Raw genomic sequence first — 22,063 nt, forward strand, 5'->3', positions numbered from 1 at the left:
CTCTCTCTCTCTCTCTCTCTCTCTCCTCCGCCCATCTTCTTTCCATTTATATTCTGTTTATTCTCACTTTCTAATCTAGTTTGCACTGCTCTCATTTCCCTTTTTCCTTTCTTTCCAAACGTTTCCCTCCCTCCATCTGCACTCTGCTGTAAATGATTAAAATGAGTATATTTGCCTTATAGTTACATAAAACAAACATTTGTTGTTCAGTTTAGTCAACACTTGGTAATATCCCATCATCAAATAGCCAGGGTAATGCTGTAATTCTAATATAGAGTCTAATTTTACTTCCTGCAGGGAACAATTTGGAATCTTTTTATTTTTAATCACATCTCAAACTCTGGTAAAAAGCAGTTCTGCAGTGTCCTTTTATCTGCCTTTTTTTCATCTGATTTATTTTTAAGTGTCCTCCTTCAGCGTTTCTCCTTGTTGTTTCCTTCTTTTTATTTTTTAGGAATAAACATGTAACTTTACATCTGGAAATATATTCAAGGTTTACTGTTATTATTGTCGATTTAATTGGTAATAATTCACATTAGGGTTCTTGCAGCACTGTAAGCTGCTGCTGACTTCAAACGGACTTAATCATTGTGAAGAATCAAAACATCTTTCAACTTTTCTCAGTGGAAAGTTCTGTTATGTTCAATATCTTGCACCAACTTCATTTGATTCAGATCAACAAACCTGATTTGAATGTGCAGTGAGCGGCAGGGTTAGTAACAGAAAGCGATCAGAACCAAAATGCTTTGTCAGGCACTTTTTGAGGAGCAGTTGCCCTTCCTGCCAGCGAGAGCTAACCGTTTGAGTTCTTAGGAATTCAGTACCCTCAAATCATTAAATATTAACATTGAAAAAAAAAAAGCAAGCTTGGCCCAGCATGCTGTTCACCAAAGGTCATGTGTTACGTTTATACCAAAAGGGTGAGAAAGAGGACGGAGATCTTTTTTTTCTTTTCCAACTAAAGGGGGATTTAAATTCTCATGAGAAATGAGCAGCTTCTTGTTCTGATTGGCCGCTTCTTGCAAAGCTAAAAAAAAAAAAACATATTCCACAAGGAGATGTAAAAGCAGTGAGTGTCATCCGCTGCCAACATGCATAACATTTAAAATAGGGCTGTCATTTTTAAAGGAAATGTCATCATATTTGACGTTTTCTGTTTGAACCATACATTAGTCAAGAAGTATCCTGGAGAGGATGTTTAAGCCTTTACAGCTTCCTTCTCTTCTGCTTCTTCAGACTGAATCATTTTGAATTATTACATTATTTGGGGGGGGGGGGCATGGGAGAAGGTCCGAGCGCCATCTGCCCACTTACCCCTGGTTAGTCAACTTAACGCTGTATCAATCCTAGATCTATTTTACAGATAGAATTCAACCCCTGGTTCAGCTTCTGTCTAGAGATTTCTTTGTTGCTAAAGCCGATTCTCAAGTACAATTTCATCAGTTCGTCTCTACCCGTTATTTTGTAGAGGCAGTCATTGATATCGTCTCAAAAGGTCGACTTTAATCTCGTAATGTCAAGTTCATTCTCGACATTTCGACTTTATTCTCGAAAGGCAAAATTGGAATAAAATTCTTCCTCTTCTGACTCAGTTCAACTTCAATCTCGACATTTTGACTTTTTTCCTTGAAGTGCATGATTAAAAAAAACAACTTCCTCCTCTCAATTATTTTTTCATCCACGGTCCCTAATACTCCTTGGTATGACTGACACCTTGCAGCAAAAATATACATTAATTGGTGACTTTTGACAGACAACAAGGTGTCAAGCTAAATTGTTCAGTATACTGAGAGAAAGAAATCTCTAAAAGGTCCAGTACATATGGCGCATCAAAAGGTCAACAACGCCGTCCCACTTCAACAGCTCCTTCAAATGTGTCTTGTGCCTGGTTTTTAAACTTTATTACTCTCTGCACCCTCAGTAAGAAAAACTCTGTGGGGGGATGGTAACGCTGAGTCATTCCCATCAAGACAAAATACAGTTGAATCTGCACAATGTTAGTCCCACACTTTATAATAAATCATGAATCTTGGTACAAGATCAGGTTTGGCTACGAGCCAAAGCAAGTGTGTGTTTGCATCCAGAAAACAATGAAATAATAATAAATAAATGATAATTATAAATAAATAATACTAAGGCTGGCTGTAGCTCGGGCGGGAGAACGGGTCGTCCATTCATCGGAAGTGTCCTTGGGCAAGATGGTGAACCCTGAATTGCCCCCAGTGTACCATTGTATCTGTGGTGTGTGAGTGTGTGTTAGTGAACGGGTGAATGTGGCTTGAAGCGTAAAGCTCTTTGAGTGGTCAATGCGACTAGAAAAATGCTATATAAATGCAGTCCCTTTACCATTTACCATAATCAGCCACCCCCCTCCAAGATAAGATAAAAGTGTTTGTGATTTTATGGTTTGGAGTTAAGTGTGTAGCAATTACTAACATACAAATCCACATCCTGAACTGCGTGAATACCCCTGCAGTATTAAGTATTATATATTATTTTATATTATAAGAAATTGATGTTGAATTGTTTTTTTTGTGTTTGTCTCTTCAGGCATGCGTATCCTGGTCAACCTGCTTCTGGACACTCTGCCCATGCTGGGTAACGTCCTCCTCCTCTGCTTCTTCGTCTTCTTCATCTTCGGCATCATCGGGGTGCAGCTGTGGGCGGGGCTGCTGAGGAACCGCTGCTACCTGGAGGAGAACTTCACACTGTGAGTCTATGTCAGTGTGTGTGTGTGTGTGTGTGTGTGTCAGTGTGTGAGGAAGAGCTTGAGAGCTCGAGGGTGCTTGAGGGTGTGTGGTGTGTTGATCTGTCAGCTTGGTAAAAAATGTAAGTAGATATTTATAAGGAAACTTTCTGGCCAGAACATGTTCTTCTCCTTCAGTGCATGTGTGTGTATGTGTGTGTATGTGTGTGTAACTGGTCCGTCACCTGTCTTCTCACTGCGTGCCCCTCCCTCAGTGTGACTCTAGAAGATTAATTTAGTCAATTTTCTGATATTACCATACAGTGAGATGAAGGCTCTCTCTCAAGTGCTAATATAACGAGGCTGATTGCAAATCAAAATTTGCACAACACAAAGCAAATATCATTATCTCGGAGTCACTTAATTAAAAACCGACACACACATTCTCTCACCTCTCCAACCCCCGTCAACCCATCACAACCTCCGCTGCACTCGCCAAATCACTAACAGCATTTTAGCATAGAGAGGCTGTCGGGCCTTCAACATGACTTCCAGGTAATTGTGTAGTTCTACGAGATAGTTTGGCAGAATAAAAGAGACAGAAAGAAAACAAAATGAAGGAAAAGACAGATATGCTCATTTTTCTCCCCGTTTTATGATGATGAAGGAATACGGAACATTTTATAACATTCTCCTTCTAAACAAACCCTGGAGCAAAAGTACCAGTGACACGAACTGTATAGGATGTTCAGAAAGGAAGTTCTTTTAAGAATACTTCAGCAAGTCCTCCGAGCTAAACGACAAAATACATATGACTGTGATTCATATTTGACACAGTCTTCCAGGTTCAAAAGCTTGGAAGGTTTTCGGTTAGAAAAACGGTTTTGTAAAGGTTAGGAAATGATGGCGCTCGTTATTATGTGACAGAAACATTAACAGCGGTCTGGTGCCATAAACTTCCCACTTTGTTCTTGACAGACAAGATTCATAATTCACGTGGGCACTGGGAGTCCTGGATGTTTTTAGGTATTTGAACAATGACAGATGCCATCGTTTGTCTTCTGAGTGCAGCCTCTATTATCTGCTTAAATGTGGGATATTGATTACCATGATAACCGCTGTCTGTTTCATCATTCAACTCTCAGAAATGTGTTTTCATATTGTCACTTCTACAAGTTTTTTTTTTAAATGTTAGTTCTTCTATTGATCCAATATCGCATAATTAATATCTAATCAGCATCCCTTATTCTCAAAATTTCAATTACATTGCATCATTTTGTGTGTAAAATTAGCCTGTTTTATTAAGGACAGAGCTCATTCATTATATTATTCATTATATTCTACTTTTTCAACTTCTTGTTTTATTACTTTCCTTCTAAATGACTCCTGTGCAGCTCCACCTAGGAGTTTTTCGGGTCTCCCCACGGGGTCCACGCCTCAAGCTGTGCTGGTGAAAAAATATTTCTCGCTTAGTTTCATCGAATCTGCTCCGGATTTTTCTTTTGAGAAAACAAAGCCGGACCTGCTGACCTGTTTCGCTCTGTTCCTCCAGGAGAATGAGTTTTCCCACAACTGTCCTCAATTAGCTTCATTTTTACTTCGCATCATCCCCTCACACACTGTGACACACACACACACACATGGACAAAGTAAGCATGCACATTACAAATAACCCCCTGCTGTGCACACACACAGTCACACACATTCCCCTCTTCATACATTTTCCTAAAGCGCACACACGCAAACACTTGCAAGACTGCACACACCCCTCCCCACTGATGCACACACTCCACTGAATATCCCCAGCAGGGTATCTGGGGTTTTGAAGAAGGTCTAAGCTTTTGAATGCTAATAATGTGATGTGGGTGTACTGTACTTTTATCTCGCTGCTACCCCTGACCTTTACAGTTTCACAACTGGATGCACTTTGCTTTGTTGTTTTTTTTTGTAAATTTTTCTATATCTCTTCACCTTTTCGCTTGTCCTCTGTCCCTTTCTTATTTCTTGAGCATTATTGTTGAGATAGCTTTGTGTGGTGTTTCCAGGACTAATGTTCTGTATCTCAGTAGCTGTGGGCTGTTTATTTTGGTGGAAGTGTCAGAAATTCAATTACTCTTTTGTCATGTTGCTTCAGAATAGGAGGAGTACAATTGCGGTTGTTGATTTAGGCTGGATGCCCCTACACTCTCTGCTTGTATCCTTCAATGGCACAGGGATCTTTTTCCGTGTGTGTCTGTGTGTTAGATTGTGTACTGCAGCTATTTGTGCACAGTAGCAGAAGCAGCTGTCACTCAGACGTCAACATCCTTCAACATCCTTCAACTTCTACCCGTGAAATCCTGCTTTTGATGACATTCTCACACACCATGAAATGCCACAGCTCCCTGACAAGAGAACTCAGTAGATAAGATCTGATGTCAGGGCTGAATGTTTTATAGCTTTTATATCAAAACTGCAGTTTGAAAGAGTCACAAGAGCCACAGTTTTAATTGCATTATTAATAATGACTGGCTTTTGCAAAAGTTTGACGAACTACCAACTGTGTCTTTACACTGTGAGTATGATACCATTGAGTATGATGGATGTAGCCTCCATGATGTCACTCATAGGTTTCTGAAGAGCAGTTTTTAAGCTCAGAGTGAGCAGCTTAGCCGTTGTCATCTTGGCAGCGCCTGACTCCACCCTAACTTCCGGATAATCAAAAAATGGGCGTGTGGAGCCAAAACTTTTGTTCATGCCAGTTTGTGGCAATCATACACTCACCTCACCTGTCACTCAAAAAGAGGCCACGCCCTCAGGTGTGCATAACTTGAAACCTATAAAAATTTCAACAGGTGAGTTGAATATAGATTCACTCATGTACAGAGGGTTATACCAAGCTGTAAACATGTTTATTTCTGCTGTAAAATTTGGCATTTTAACATGGGAGTCTATGGGGATTGACTCACTTTTGGAGCCAGCCCAAGTGGCCATTCGAGGGACTGCAGCTTTTGGCACTTCCATGCTAGCTTCATTTTTCAGCCTCATTTTTCTGTATCTTGAGTCTGTGAGAACCTCAGTGACAAAAACTTTGTTGAATTTGCTGTAGGAATATGTTTGTGATTATGTTTAATACATATGTCGTTCATAATAGATGATCTATCCAGGAGTTAATAATTCATAGATATTAATTACAAAAAAAATTGCAATTAGATATTTTCCTCAAATTGCAATACAATGCAAGATGAGCTAAACCTAACATTTAAGGTATGTTTGTTTTACTCTCTCCAATGTCTTATGTGCATCTTTTGGGATAATACTGTATTTTATTAGTCTGTAATTTCCTTGTAAATCCCCTGGAAAATACCATGTAATTTTGTACAAATTACAGGGAAAAGAGAGACTGATAGGGAATTCCTCTAAAAATATTAATTTCCAGAAGAATACCCTCGAAGAAACTGCTCTAATGGAAATCGTATCCTCCATATGATGATGAATTGGATAATGTTTGAATGTTCAGCTGACCTGCTGTTCCCCGACTGACTCTACGTTACAGAACGCTAGCCTAGCAACTAATTGGAATTAATTGCTTGGAAGTGTTTCCCTTTCCAGGAATCTTGCACCAGATACATTTACATATTAGTCTCTTTCTGCGAAATCACTGTCACGACCTCTTTCATCATTTCACGCAGCTGGTTTTCACACCTCATTCATTATACACACCGACCTGGTAGATGACAGATGAGATTAGACAAGATGAGTTAAGATCATTTCTGATGCATGTGTTTTGATCAGATGATCAGATTGATTACTTTGAGTGTCAATGTAATGAAGCCAGATATGCATTTCTTGCAAGGCATATGTAAATTTGAATTTTTAATCACAGCTGATCACTAATCAGTCATGAACTATGATAATTGTCCTCATGTCCCCCCTGGTAACAGCAAAAGAAAATAGCATGTCAGAATTAGTAGCTGGAAGCTTAACAGGTGTTGTTTGTTCCCAAATATCTCTATGATTAAGAGGACAGCTAATACCACCATGAAAACACAGAGCTCAGACAATAACTGGGATTGTGTCTGTGGTGAGCGTGAGCCCAGGGAGACCAGATCCACAGCCAAGCGTTTGATTAGGCCGGTTTGGCTGCACGCAGGAGTGGGCTGGATGGCGTTTCGCACTGCAGAGAGCCCAGAGAGAAAATAATGATCTGATGAGAGGCTTTTGGGGGTAGGCCGTAACCATGGTAACCAATTCAGAGATGAGATGCAGAGGAGCTGTAATCATGGGATGTCCTGACTCACCTGCGTTAATGTCAGTCACGTCGTCCGGCGTCGGTAAAACATGCACACAAGCTGATTTTCTTTTTTGTGATGTAAACCATGTGTGACGGTTGTAAATCAGAGCGCAGAGTGTTTCAGAGGTATAAAACAAACACCTTTGGGTTGAAGCCCCTGCTGTCAGGAGTCCAACGTCTCCTCAGGTGTGAAATGACTGCTGTCTGCAATCACCTCAGTATACAGAGACACACAGGTGATTTTATTTTTTCTTTATTTGTCTGATGTCCAATCTGATAATGATGCAGGCTGCGGTGTCTGCTGTCGCTGGGTGTTGACTCAGTCACATGCAGAGGTGGGGATTTGTGGATGAGGCGTGCGATGGGGAGAAAGAGTAGAACTCGTGGGTGGATGGCAGTCACATTTATTCTGATGTTTACTTGCTGTTCCCAGGCCTCTGGTTAGCAACAAGATAAAAATACAAACGACTGAAGCCGCTGGTGATCAACAGGAAATCATTATCTGGGAACACAAGTTCATTCATGCAGACACACACTGTAATGCAGGTTCTTCCTTCACGACACACACATACACACACACACACAAAATGCTATGTGGAAAGCCAACAAGTAAAGGCCGGTAGAAACCATTACTTTGCTGAGCCTTTGTCTTTGAACTGAGAGTGCTGAGCAGGTGGGCTCAACAGGAAAACAGAGCTAGAGAGAGAGATAAATAGAGAGGTGTTTGACATTATGCAAATTTTTTTTTCTTTTAAATTCTAGGTTCGCAATAATCAGGTGCACACTCTGCTAGTTGGTAAATTAAATATTGTCATTAACTGATAATTATCTTCCACCTGACACCATGAGCTGAATAAGTCTCAATATCGCAGACTACCAGACTGGTGGGTCAAGGGTGTTATAAAAACTAAATTATTACTTTTCCCACCAATTGGAAACCACTGCTTATGAAAACCAAACTTATCTATTACAATTAGTTTGACAGTATTATTATTTAACAATAACATATCATCCTCTGCTTTTATTCGCTGCAGTTATTTAAACTAAACAGTCAGTCACTTGAGGAAATCTCAAAAGTATTTGTATGTAGCAGGAGACAAAAGAAGAGATGCACACTCACAGAATTTGCTATTATTCAAGTACCATATTGCATGATACTTGCAGATGCAGATGTCAGCATTTAGAAGAAGACACCAATATCATGGGCAGGACATAAAAGTCAGGTGGAAACAACAGATATAAAATTGTTGGTGGTAAAGTTGTGTGGAGAGGCTTCCAGGTCAGGTTCCTGCATCTTGTTGCTTCAGAGTCTGCACTAAATGTTGCATATTTTACACTTTTCCTGTGTTTTATTTGAAGTGTTGATCCATAAGAAGATATATTTGTTGTTTTTAAACAGCAAAAAGCATCTCCTTGTAGTTTTACATCTCCCCTGTCAGGCTTCTCTCTGGAGCTCTGGTGACAACAGGTCAGTGAGCCAATCAGAAGAGAGGCTGTGAGTTGTCTGATACAAAATATAACAGATTTTAGTTAAATGCTCAGAGAAACCAATCCAGCAAGGTTGGATGGTGGGAACAGGTGGGTGGGACTTGGGGCATGGCTGAGAGCGGTGACTGCTTTGTTGTGACATCATAAAGTTCCAGAAGTCCTGACGGCTGGTTTTAAGGCTCAGTTTCTGAATACAGGCTGTGTGCATTCCTCTGTGGACTGAGGCTTTGATACTTTCACAGTATTAATATAGAACCTAGACCTGATCTATAATCAGACAACACATAGACATCTACATTTATACAATACAGGACCTTTAAACACAGAAAATATTGTCAATTGGAGCTTTAACTATTAAACATCATCAGACACAACAACTTTCTGATGTTTTGTTTACATTCACCTCAACATGCTACTCTGGGTTTGGGATTTTCTTTGGCCCTATGAGCCAATATAGTTCTGCCATGATGCAACCGAGGACAGTTTGGCCAGAATTATTAATACGGGAGGAAAAAGATGAGGAAATAGAGACCAAAGTCAAAAACATCCAGAGCTTCATTGTAAACGTAACTGATGTGAGAAAGGCCGAGCTTCTCCTCAGGTCAGTGGGCTCGATAACAGCTTCTATTCAGTGCAGCACAATACAAAGAGACAGAGTCAACAAAGGAGGTAAAAAGAGCTTGACAAAGACACACTGACTGGGAGACAAGGTAGTACTCACAATGCTGCTTCTATGGATCCTTCTCAAATACCAGGTCAGATGTAATTGCTAACCAACCTTAGTCTTCATCTGGATCTCTCTCCGGTCTGCCCTTTAAATAGCAGCCCTCTCAAATTAAAGAGCAATCACACAGATCTTTGCTGTTCTCTCTCTTTAGCCTCGACCTTGCTCTTTTTTGTAATTGCGAGGCAAACACCTTTACTCTTTATTCTTTGTTTTTCTTGCCTTCCTTCTTTGGGTTATTGATTCATATTTTAGTTTCTTTTCTCGCTTCATAACATTACGTCTTGCCTCATTGCTTCCTTCATGACTTTCTTTCTTCCCTTTTTTTTTTACTTTGTTATTCTCTCAAATTTTTTTTGCATTTGTCAACCTTTCCCTTCTTATTTCATTTCTTCCCTCCATCTTTCCATTTGCTTTCTCTGTTCCTGGCCTCTACTCTTTCCTAAAGTGCTTCCTCTGCTGCTTCCTTCCTCCTCTTCCTCTCGTATCGTTCTCTTTTTACTTCCAGCATCTTTCAATGCAAAAAAAATTTAACTCAGAGCTCCCACTGGAACTCATTTAACAAAGTATGGTGGTGCTTTTGTGGGAACTGTTGTGTTCATTTACTGTCAGCGTCGCTGTCATACTTTTACAGCTCAGCAGATTATTTTTTCGTTTCCCCCAGTCTGAATCCCACAACATGATCCTCAGTGCACCAGTGACTCTAATACTGTGTCTGATGAGACCTAAATTTAAAAAAACTGCTGTTAGTTGTAAGCTGTTCTTGGCCTATTCCTCCGTCTCTCTCTCTCTCTCTCTCTCTCTCTCAGTAAAAGCCCCGACACACCAAGTCAGACGCCACAAAATAACTTTGATGAAGACGGACTGATCAAATGCTTTTCCTCGCTTCATGCTGCTTCACCTTATCTGTTAAAGGTTGCACCTTAACACCTTTCAGAAAGTACAGCTGACAGCCAGGTGATGACTGATCTGGATGTGCACCACTGCTCAAAACACCTCTATTTTTCCAGCTGGTTATTTAAATTTGCATAATTCGTAAATTCAATGTCTCTGTGTTTCTGAAATTAAAGCAACAAATAAACTATTGGAGATTTGAATAATTAGGAATCACTTAATCATCCTGTTGAACTAAATTTAACCTACATTTTTGATTCATCCAGCAGTTGAACACACTAGTGCCTTTCTAAAATGGAAATCAGATATTGTTCAGAAAGTTTGTTCAAACACTGTTGCAGAGGTTCCTACAAATGTGTTGCACCTGTAGTTTGTTTTTGCTTTCACTGCCTGTTAATCCCAAACCAGCCTCATGGGGTTTCAGTCTGGAGCCTGTGCTGCTCTTCCATCATGTGAAGCCATCGTCTGGTTCTTCTCTTCTAATGGTTACGGTCATTATCTTGCTGTATGATGAACCCCTGATCAACCACATATTTGTTACTTGCCTTTTTTTCCTCTACAATGTGATGGGAATACTGTATTCAGACCTACTTCCTGCAGTACAGTATTGTCCTAATAATGCATCAGAGGGTCTAATAGCACAGTTTGTTCCAACACTGCCATTATAAAGACAGATAGTTTGTAAGTCATCGACAAAAGTTGGGGCACCTGTAGGAATCGTATATTCAACTTTCAAGGCTTCATTTTAGTTTTTTTGCTGGACTTGGATTGCTTAAAGGGGCCATTTGTAAGTTTTTGCTATCGCTACATAGCCAACATTAGCGTAAACAGCTGTTTACTTAACAGTCTAGAAGAAACAGTTCAGCCTCAAACTTCATTAACTTACTTACCAAGAGCTGTCTCTAGCAGTGGAAAGCTATCCTCTTGTTTGCTTCTTTTTCTATCACTTCTTTTTTCTTCTACTGAAGTTAGCATGCTAACCAGCTAGCCCCAGTATGGCAAGACTGCCTCGTCACTTTCTGATACCGAGTCACTCTAGTCTTCCCTGAAGAAGTAGCGCTGCTTAGAGGGCATATGATAATCTCTTTTAGATGCAACAATGGTGGAAGCTCTTGTCAAGACTGTTAAGTGTACAGCTGTTAATGCTAATGCTGGCTGTGTAGCAATAGCAAAACTCACAAATAGCCTCCTTTAAATTTCAGTACAAAGTAGAAAAATGTCAGTGCTCTAAAACTTTTGACTGGTAGTGTTTGTTCGTCAGTGTGAGAGGAAATAAACTTTGTATTTGTAATCCAGAGAATATCAAAGATAGACAAACAAAGCAAACTAAACTATCATTTTCACAACACTATGGAGTTGATTTAACAGTTTTGTTATTTGCATGTCAAGCTTTGCTTTGCTCAAGGTTTTTCTCAGCCTCTGGATTGTTTGACAGTCGGCATTTGCAAATCTGTTGTTTGTTAGAGAAGAAAGGTCAGAAGCACAAAAATAAAAAAAATGAAAGAAATAAACAACGATCACATTAAATGGGTGAAATCAGTGATTCACTCGGCTGAGGAGCCAGTCAGACAGCTCTCTCACAGACTGCCGTCGTTGCCAGTAGGACGGCCACAAATGTGTCCGGAATACAGCCGATGTCGGACACAACACAAAAACTACAGGAAATTGTCAGACACAGAGACAAGTGAGACTGTCAGCTTGGTGAGTCAGGGTGTCTCCATCGCCACATTTCCTGTCCGTCTGTGGTGTAATTTTCTTTCAATTTGAACCCTTACAAACAATAATCATCTCTCTCTCTTTCCCTCGCTCTCTCTTTCTCTCTCGCTGTCTGTCCTTTCATCCACCCATCTCTCTGCCTGTGATCATTACATTATATGCTTTCAGTTCCAGTCTCTCACAGCACGCAAACATTGGAAACATCCATGAAGGACAAGTGGTTTTGGTCTGTCTACAATTCCCATGACAAAATTATCACGGATGCACACTCGCACACATGCATTCGTCTATGTCGGCACTTCGCAGTCTCTCTCCATACAGTACCTGTGTTTGTGGAAGCGTGTGGGTGAGACTGGGAAGCTTTTGATTCTGGCATCAGCAGAAGCTCTTTCATGTGTCTCAGGATTTCTGTAAATGTGTCACAAGCGTTCTTCTAGTAACTCCTGTTGCAGCATATTTGCTTTCAAATTTTTACTCAATACTCATCAAGCACAATCATATTTTATGCCCAGCCTCAGTTTTCAGTACATCACAGACCTTCTACATGAGTCAGTGTTTGAAATATCACAGCTTTACAAGTGTACCTGTGGTTTTGCTCATGTTTTTACATTTTCAAATGGAAACCACAGCAGTGAACTCACCACCTTCTCCCTTCACACCTCCAGCACTACGGGCATCAGTCTGCCTCGGCCCTACTACATGCCCGACGAGGATGACGAGCGGCCCTTCATCTGCTCCCTGCCGGTCGACAACGGCATCATGTCCTGCTCCGACGTCCCGGCTCGCCGCGAGGGAGGCAGGACGTGCTGCCTGGACAAAGACGACGCCCTCTACCGCCAGTCGCTGGGCCTGAGCCCCGAGCCTCTGGCCAACGGGAGCGTCAGCGTAGCGGGGCTCTGTGTCAACTGGAACCAGTACTACACCAGGTGTCATACTGGGCACAGCAACCCGCACAAAGGAGCCATTAACTTTGACAACATTGCCTATGCTTGGATTGTCATCTTCCAGGTGGGAATTTTGTAACATGTAAACAGAGCACCAACCAGACAGCTTTGTTTTTGTCTCACGGTGTTCAATGAGCCATTTCAAATAGCTTTAGCAATATTCAGCAACGTTTTCACAGACAGAAGCAACTTAAGTGAGAAGGAAACATTCAAATCCTCATGTCGTAACACTTGAAAAGTTCGTATCAAAACGGCTTTTGAAGTTATTATGAGCACAGATCAGACACCAGTTACACAGAAGCAGGAAGCAGCTCAGGACACATACAGAACATTTTACATCCTGTCACATACATTCTTGTTTGCCGGGTGATATACAGTATGTACTCAGAAAACACACAAATAAATAGAAAAGTTGTATTGAAACTTAGCACTACACAGTATGTTAAACGATTAGTTCAGCATTTTGTGATATAGGTTTATTCACTTCCTGGTCGGAGTTAAATGAGAAGATCATTACCACTGTCTTGTCTGTATGTTAATACAACAATACGGCCACTAGCAGCTTAAACTTAGTTTAGCATGAAAACCTGAAACAGGGGGAAGCAGCTAGCCTGATAACAGCACCAAAAAGATCACTGCTTCACATCTTACTGAAGATCTCATTTGTTTCATCCATGGAAATAACAAACTGCAAAAACTTGTCTTTTTACGTGTTGCATTTATGTGTCGCTCTATTTCTTGGCCGGGAACAGTTGTCAGGCAGCCAGTGGAAATTCGACTTTTTCATATAACAGCTTTAGAGGCAGATTTTCTTACCTTCAGACAAAGCGGACGAGCTGTTTTCCAAGCCTTTACGTTCAGTTAAATGAACTGTTTTCTGGCTGCAGTGGCTGTAGCGGTGCGGTGGTATGAATCTTCACATCACGACTTTCCCACCGGAAGGAGTATAAATGCCCTTTGAACTATTCTTCCAACACCGGTATTTCAGCCCTGAGGATGAGATTAGCTGTGGATGTAGCTGCCGCCTGTGTGTTCACAGCTCTTTTCCTGCCTGTAGGTGATCACTCTGGAGGGATGGGTGGAGATCATGTACTATGTGATGGACGCGCATTCATTCTACAACTTCATCTACTTCATCTTACTGATTATTGTAAGTCACGCTTGGCTTTACTCGCACACACAAATACACACAGGTAACTTCATTCATCAGGATGTTGTACATGTCTGCAAAATCACATGTAAAAAAAATGATCTCATGGCTCTTTAATGGACTTGAAATCTTATGATGTCACGAGGATGTAATCCCACTTAAAGCTGAGACACACGCTTGAGTGCCAATACACACGAGTACACACTCACTAACACACACGTACATGCAGTGAAGTTGTAGTTTCTGCAGTCAACCAACTGTCTTATTTTTACATTTTCCTGTTTTTGTTGCCAAGCTACAGATGACGGCGAGGAAAAACGCTGTCACTCCTCTTGCACTCTCTCTCACTCACTCACACACACACATGCACACACACACACACACACACATACATACACACACACACACAGGGCTGATAGTGTCATAGTGAAAAGCTGAAATCCCTAAAGAAACCCCCCCCCTTTTGTTCTGATAAAACGCTTTTTAATTCCACTCTCTCTCTCTCTCTCTCTCTCTCTCTCTCTCTCTCTCTCTCTCTCTCTCTGTGCGTATCTGCTGCGATTGGTGTTTGTGTGTACCTTTTTGTGTATGAGCGTTGATGCGTGTTCTCTTACTTATATTATTTTGTGTGTGTTTGTGTGTGTGTGTGTGTGTATGTATCATAATGCAGCGTAAATGCCAGTCCCAGTTACTTCTCTAACCCAGGGGCCGTCTTGTCTTTTTATTACACTTTTAATTGCCTGCCTTCAGATGCAGACATAAGCTCTGCCTCTCCTCTCGTCTCATGAACCCTCCCTTCGTTCTTCACCCCTTAATTTCTTCTAACATTACTCGCCCACCATTACCGTCTCCTTGAATCTGTCAATCACTGCTCTCTGCCACCCCTACCTTTCTTACCTTTTCCTGGCATCTATCAATCCTTGTGTCTGCTAACACTTCCCTCCATTCCCTCCCGTCTGCATCTTTGTGTGTCTCACTCTCTTCCTTTTATCTCTACCACCTCCTGGCTCCATTCACCCCCCCCCCCCCCCCCCGTTCCGTCATTTCATCTCCCCTTCCTCGCTGAGCAGTGTCCTGAGCATCATTCATATATCTGTCACACTGCTCCTTATTCCCAGTCACGCAGAAACACACACATACATACAAATATATTTACACACAGACAAGGACACATTCCCACGCTCTTTCCACAGATTTGCTGTGGGACATTATCTTCGACATGAGTCTGTGATATAATGGCTGCCTTTGGATGTGGAAACATCACCGAGGAGGGGTGGAAAGGCAGAAAAATAGCTGAGGACAGGAGTAAGTGAAAGTAAGAAACGGGGGGGTGCAAAAAAAAGATGATGAAATGGGAGAGAAAATAGACGGAAGGGGGTCAGACGGAAATGGAGAAGAGGTATGGAAAGCCGGGAGAAAGATGGCGGCGAGCTTAAGAGAGAGGGTGATTAAGAGGGAAGAAGTGGAGGAGGGACGGGAAAGGGACTGATGGATGGACGGACGAGTGGATCGATAAAGAGAAAAAAAAAAACAGAGGGTGGTGATGATGGACCGGTGTGTCGGCATGAAATTAGAAAGAGGATCGGAGGAGTGGAGAGATGGAGCGACCACATCTCGCTGTCCCTATTTGATCTTGAATGAAACGTTATTAATTAGAGCGAATCCTCTCATGCTGATCACAGCACCAGGTTTAACAGTGGGTCATACAACATGATGCTCAGTCCCCCGGTCTTCGGCATCAACACGCTCTAGTATTAAGGCAAGTTTAGTTTTAGTAAAGGCCGTTAAAACATTAAATAGAAAACACAACATGCAATATTAAAATAGGGCATCAAAAGGTATTTAAAGGTAGTCGATGTGAAGACTGGGAACGGCTGTTGAATGTTCTTGGATATTTACCACTAGTGGGGCAATAAAACAAACAATTAACAAACAAAAAACAATGAGGTTTGGCCTGAAGGTGGCAATAGAGAAGAGACCAAGAGAGTTTATTATTTGTAAGTTGTCCACTCGAGGACATCCTGGAGCTATGTACCCTCATGTCTCCTCTGAGTATCCACTAAAGCAGAAATGCCTGCAACACTATCCAAATGAGGAGGCAAATCACCACTGTTTAATCCCTAATGAAAAATGTGCTTTAGATAAAGTATCACAGCATGATTTTTTGTAGTCCCCCCTCCCCCCATAGAGTCGAGACGTGACAGTCAGGCTCTCGTGTTGAAGCGTGTCTCAGGTCTCGCCAACAGACGTATGTGCAGGAATGTGATTTGCGTGTCGCTGTTCTCATGTTAAGAGTTCCGCTCCTATCCCTGCATGTCCTCATATCGCTGACAGACAGACCGACGAGGAGACTTTTAATTATGTCGTCTTTAATACTATCATGACGCTGAGCGCACGGAGCACAATCCATGCTGAGAGAAAAGCTCCAGAATACGTAGTTAGACGCCTCCGCAGCTTCCTGGATCACCGACTGACTGACAGACCACAGTGTCTTTGCTGCAGTCTGCTGGTGCAGCAGCATCAGAGACGGCGGCACCAAGAAGCCTGACCTGGGAGGCCGGCTCCGTGCTGGAGACTTCTATGAAGTTGGTTGTGCAGAGGAGCAAGCTATTGCGCATCAAGAAGAAGATCCGCTCCACGACCCTGCTGGTCAAACAGCGGAGAGCTCTTCAAGCGGGAGACTCCTTCAGCTTCACCGTGACAAGGAATGCTGCAGGAAGTCCGTCCTGCCAGCTGGAGAGGGGACTCCTCTGACTGAAGAGTTATTCCTCAGTGCCGGCGACAGCCAGGGCCGGATGTTTGCGTGGTCCTCTGTCCATCTGTCTGTCCGTCTGTCCCACTCTCATGAATGCGATATCTCAGTAACACCTTGAGGGAATTTCTTCAAATCTGGTACAAACATTCACTCGGACTCAAGGTTGAAAGTGCTTTGATTTTGGTGGTCAAAGGTCAATTTGACGGTGACCTCACGAAACACAGTTTTGACCTTGTGAGTACAGTATCTCAGGAACTCCTCAAGGAAATCCTTCCAAATTTGGCACGAATTTGAATTCAATAATGAACCCATTTTACGCCTATGAATTTGTGAGTTCATCGGCTATGACACAATTTGAGTGAACACAAGTGATGAAATTTTATATCCAAAAGGTCAAAGGTCACTGTGACATCATAATGTTCTGCCAAACCGACTCCGGCTATTATTCAACACTTTAACTCAGACATGGTTTGGATTGTGATCATATTTCCTGCAACCTGGTTGGTTGGAGGAGGGATACACCCACAAGGCGGTAATTTTATTTTTTACCTGGATTTTTTATGTATGATATTATGAACCATATGTGTTATTTATCAGATTATATTATCTATATACAGTAAATCCAATGACTGGCACTTATGTACAGTATATTATAGTACATCATATTATATTATATGTGTATTTAGCACACAGTATAGCTATGGGTCTGTCTTCAATCTCTCTAATTTCTTACAGGCCTATTCATTTTTATTTTTATACTTTATTTAGTTATTAGAGGATTTAGCTGTTGATTGCGTTGTTTGTTGCCTTCTTCATTATTCTTGGGATTCATGTGAAGTGGCTGCTGGAACACTGCAATTTCCCTTTGGGATTAATAAAGTCCTCACTCTGCCTATCTATCTATCTATCTATCTGTCTATCTATAGAGAGAGATGGAGGAGAGCGAGCGACAGCAATCCGAGACAGACACGGAGAATGGAAGGAGAGAGAGAGAGAGAGAGAGGTTCAGGTTGTATTTTAGATGCCTTGACTATTTTGCTCACGTAACATTCATGCAGATTAGGCGTGTTAAATTGAAATTCGCAGAGAGAGAGCGCGCGAGAGAGAGTTGAAGTGGGATGGAGAGTGAGTGATGGGAGAGAGTGCGAGGAGGGAGCGAGATGAAAACAGCGATGAGAGAGAAGGAGTGACAGACGGAGGGACAGATGAGAAAAAGTGAGATCAAGATGGAGAGAGTTAAAGCTGTTGGCGTCTGCTGATTACCATCATGTAGAGCAGTTAAGACAAAAGGACTCGGTGGAATTAAAAAGGCTTTGCGCGGAAAAATAGCTGAGCCCCGTGGAATTAAGGTTTAACATCCGGAAATACCCGCCCCAACCTGTTTTCTTACACAGCCGCACAGTTGTGTTTAAGCCCCAGCCGCTCCTTTTTGCCCTCACTTATACCTGATATTAACGAACACTGATCATTAATGTCACATGATCACCTGCTGTAATCTGAGGCAGCAGCTGACGCGTGATCAGTCCGTGTCAGCCTGCAATAACCACAGACTCTGTAAGTAATGTGGCATAAGTTTGATGAGTTTATAATACGCATTTGATCAGTTTCCCCACACTGCAGGAGTTTGCCGTTGTAGTAGATTGTTCCCGCTTTAGCTTAAATGGCTTAACGTCAAAACTAAGATTTCAAATTAAGATGAAATTACATTTGCTACTTCTATAAACTCCAGTACTTTATTGGAGCTTAACATCTTTGCTAAACAACCTATTAGACATGGAGTTCAATAGCATTTTATCAAATCTAAATCCTTTCAAATCCCCCTTTTTGAGTCTTTGGTGGGGAATGGACTTGATTAATGTTAATGTGTAAATTGTCTTAAAAAAATGTCCTGTTTTTATTTCACAAAGCTGTGACTAGATAAGTTAATGTTTAAGGATCTAGCTTCTTCTTGTCACATTAATAAGACAATTGGTAATTTTAATTGTGATTTATGGACTAATTACCACACAAGCGTCACACTGACACAAATAGAAACTACAGTAATTACCGATCAAACCTAAACCATTGTTATTCTGCTCTGCTGGAGGGTTGTTGTGCTTTCACCACATAGATTATCTTTGCTCTGTGACATTCGTTAACCCTGTCCTCGCTCATTTAGCTCCTCACTGCAGAAGCTGTAGGAGCCAAAGAAAAAAAAAACAACAACAGTGAAAATAGTATAAATTGTCCTTCATCATAAAGTGAATGTCAACGAAAAAAAGCTGCGGATGTCTAGCAGGTGAACTCGACGCTTCGCTGCAGGTCGATAAATCTGTCAGTTGCTACTTAAACATGTCAGATATTGGCAAACACTTGTCATATATATTGCACTTTGCAGCTGATTTGACGACTTCGTTTTAAAGCGTTTTAAACTCGTTTTGTTGTTAACAGCAGCGTCACAGTATCAGTCTGTATTCCCGTTGTGTCCTAGAGACTGTAACTACAGTAATCAGAGAACATCATGTAAGATTCAATAAAGGATTCACTGGCCACGGAGCTTGATGAATCCAGATATTTAATCAACTTAAATCAAATCCAAAATGGAACCAACTAAAAAGGACTCATCGCTACAACGACATGACATTTATCTTCGACTGTAGGTTTCATCATAAACCGGTGACTTTCCAGTTTTGTAGTGATTGTGTGGAGTCAGGCTGCACAGACTCATCTCCTGGTGGAGCGCTTGCTTAATTATTGTGGTGCGGACAGGTTGTTGGTGTCTCATGTCTGAAAAACACTTTGAACAGATTACTCTTACGTAATTTGAGATGGGTGCACTGGCGTTATATGTCAAAAAAGGTGATTTTGGTTGTTCCCCACCCTCTAAAATATTCTCACTGTCCTTGCAAACAGCTTAAAACAGCATTATTATTTTATCTTATTTTATTTATTTTGTCTCTTGAGAGCACAACAATTTGATGAATGAAATACTGACTTTTTGTTTTAGCATTAATTTGGTCTCTATTAACTTCTGAAAAAAAAAAACATCTGGCTTTTTAAGTTGCTCTTTGTTTGAATTTCTTTACCAGTCGCTTGTTGGATTTGTGTGTCTGCAGTTTGGTACCTGATGCACAGTGTACTGTCGCTTTATCGGGTTTAGTTTGCTGAAACCAGCCGCCTGCTGTTGCTGGGTTTCATGAGAGCGCCGGACCAAACAGGAAAAGTGCAGTAGATTTGTTACTGTAAACGACACCTTTCACATTTACTTTCATATTGACTGAAAATGAGTGGAGCTTTGGTTTTTGGGAGTTGTGTTAAATCTTGGTAAAAAAAAAAAAAAAATGGGGGGCTTTTTTCCCTTTCTCTTGCACAGCCCAACAGTGCGTCCATTCAGTTCCATCTACACACTCTCATTGGCTCTCACACATACTCATTTTGTCACTCTGCTGCAAACACTACACACACACACACACACACTAATCTGATTGTATTTCACTGGCTCCAGCAGAGTGTGAGTATAAATATTTGATGGGATCAGCCAGGGTGCTGAACGGGTGCTGGGACCCACTGCCTCCCTTTCAGTCGGCGAGTCCAGAGCTCTGGCGTGAAAACCAGCCAGTCTGACCACAAATCTCTGCTTTGGATCAATGAGGAGTAGCTTTAACACACAAAACACACACAGACAGACAGACACACACACACACACACACACACACACTTTATCCCCGCTCTTTCACAGTCTTTGTCACTAGGGTTCAGATGGAGAGCAGGAGGGGGTTATAAGGTTTCACAATCACTATTGATCAGAGCCTAGAGAGTGTTACACTTCATCCCCTTCTCTGCCTTCTCTCTTCACTCTCCTCCTCTTTTTTGCACATCAGCTCTGCGACTCTGGGTGACCTTGCCCTTTTCTCTTCTCTTTCCCTCTCTCTCTCCTTCTGTAGCCGAAAAAAAAATCAAGTGAGGGAGTGAGAGTGAACCATAAACATCAAACACACAGCACCGCGAGACAGCATACCTGTCGGTTTTCTGACTCACTTATTTATTGCTGATAAAAGTTTAAGCAAATCTTCACCTTTGCTGGGTTGATTTTGATTGAACAATGAAACTTTGGATAAGGTTTTAATGACCTTTAATGGGGGGGGGCAAAGATATTTATATATATATATATATATATATATATATATATATATAAATAAAGATCTGGGTAGATGATAAGAGCAGTGAGGGACAGTGCAGCTTAACAGATAAAGAGCACAGCCCCCTGCAGAGATTCAAATGTCATCAAAGAAAATTTGGGAGGCGCTCCTATATGTAATGGCATTTGAATCCCTATTTCCACAGGGTAAGTGTTCACACTGGAGACCTCATGTGATTAATCTGCATTTTTTGTTTTTACATGATTCCTCTTTTCTGTGCTTTTTCCTACGTCAGGGGGAGAAATATTGTGGAAGAATAAGAATATATATTTGTGGTTTTCAGAACTAACTAAACCATCTCAATGCAGTTTTACATCTCTCTCGGGCTTCTCTCTGGAGCTGTAGTAACAACAGGTCAGCGAGCCAATCAGAGGAGAGGAGGCTCTGAGCCTCTCTTCTAATTAGATGGCTGTTTTCTGAGTGATCCAATAAAAATATAGCAGGTCAACCAAAGGAAACCAAAATCTTGCAAGGTTGGATGGTGGGTGCGGGTGGGTAGGGCTGTGAGCGGTGAGCAGTGACTGCTTTGTTATGACATCACAAAGTTCCAGAAGTCCTGACGGCTGGTTTTAAAGCTCAGTTTCTGAATACAGGCTGTGTGCATTTCTCTGTGGACTAAGTAAATTGATTTTAGCTGCAGATTGTATTGTCAGTTCTGGCAACAGTGAAGTTTCTGTCCAACATTAGCAGCACATTAAATAAAATTATAATCTGGGTAATTAGATATTTCTCTGAGATGCAGCTTGGCAGTCATAGTTAGTTTCTAACCTTACTTTTTAATTTGTTTTTACAGAGCACTGCACCTTTGACATTTCATCAAAGAACCACATATTTCCTGATATAGATGTTAATTTTTATACTGATGATTCATCCCAGAGAGTTTCACCTAACATTATCTGTGGGGAAAATGAATATGACTTTTACCTCAGAACCAGGGCAAAGTAGCTTCCTTACTTTGCAGCTCTATGGTATGAAAGTAGCCTAAATTATAGTATGTTAAACTCCACTGATAAGAGAGATAATGGGACTTGGTCACCAAACCTGAGAGAAATGTGAATCATGTGGAGTTTCCTTAAGTCACCTGAGGTTCCCAGATAACACTTCTTACTTTAATCTGTGATTTCTCTCCAAAGAAAGAGAGAACACGTGATGACATTATATTTAAAGTGGGTGTAAAGCTCTTCTCCTCTTTTGATGGATTAATGTCGGGTGGCCCTAAACAGACCTTTACGTTTGCTGGTCGTGTTAACAAAAT

General features: G+C 41.3%; 1 protein-coding gene across 3 annotated transcripts in view; it reads left to right on the forward strand.

Annotated features, from left to right (window-relative positions):
* The window catches only part of LOC130166082 (voltage-dependent T-type calcium channel subunit alpha-1I-like), a 140,064-nt gene that overhangs the window by 35,571 nt on the left and 82,430 nt on the right, over positions 1–22,063 (forward strand). For all 3 annotated transcript variants that reach the window (XM_056371419.1, XM_056371420.1, XM_056371421.1), the window contains 3 exons: positions 2,551–2,710; positions 12,447–12,789; positions 13,783–13,875. In XM_056371419.1, coding sequence (XP_056227394.1) covers positions 2,551–2,710; positions 12,447–12,789; positions 13,783–13,875 — 596 coding nt within the window. The remainder of the gene's footprint in view (positions 1–2,550; positions 2,711–12,446; positions 12,790–13,782; positions 13,876–22,063) is intronic.

The sequence above is a fragment of the Seriola aureovittata genome, chromosome 3 (assembly GCF_021018895.1).
Source record: "Seriola aureovittata isolate HTS-2021-v1 ecotype China chromosome 3, ASM2101889v1, whole genome shotgun sequence".
NCBI classification, from domain to species: domain Eukaryota; kingdom Metazoa; phylum Chordata; class Actinopteri; order Carangiformes; family Carangidae; genus Seriola; species Seriola aureovittata.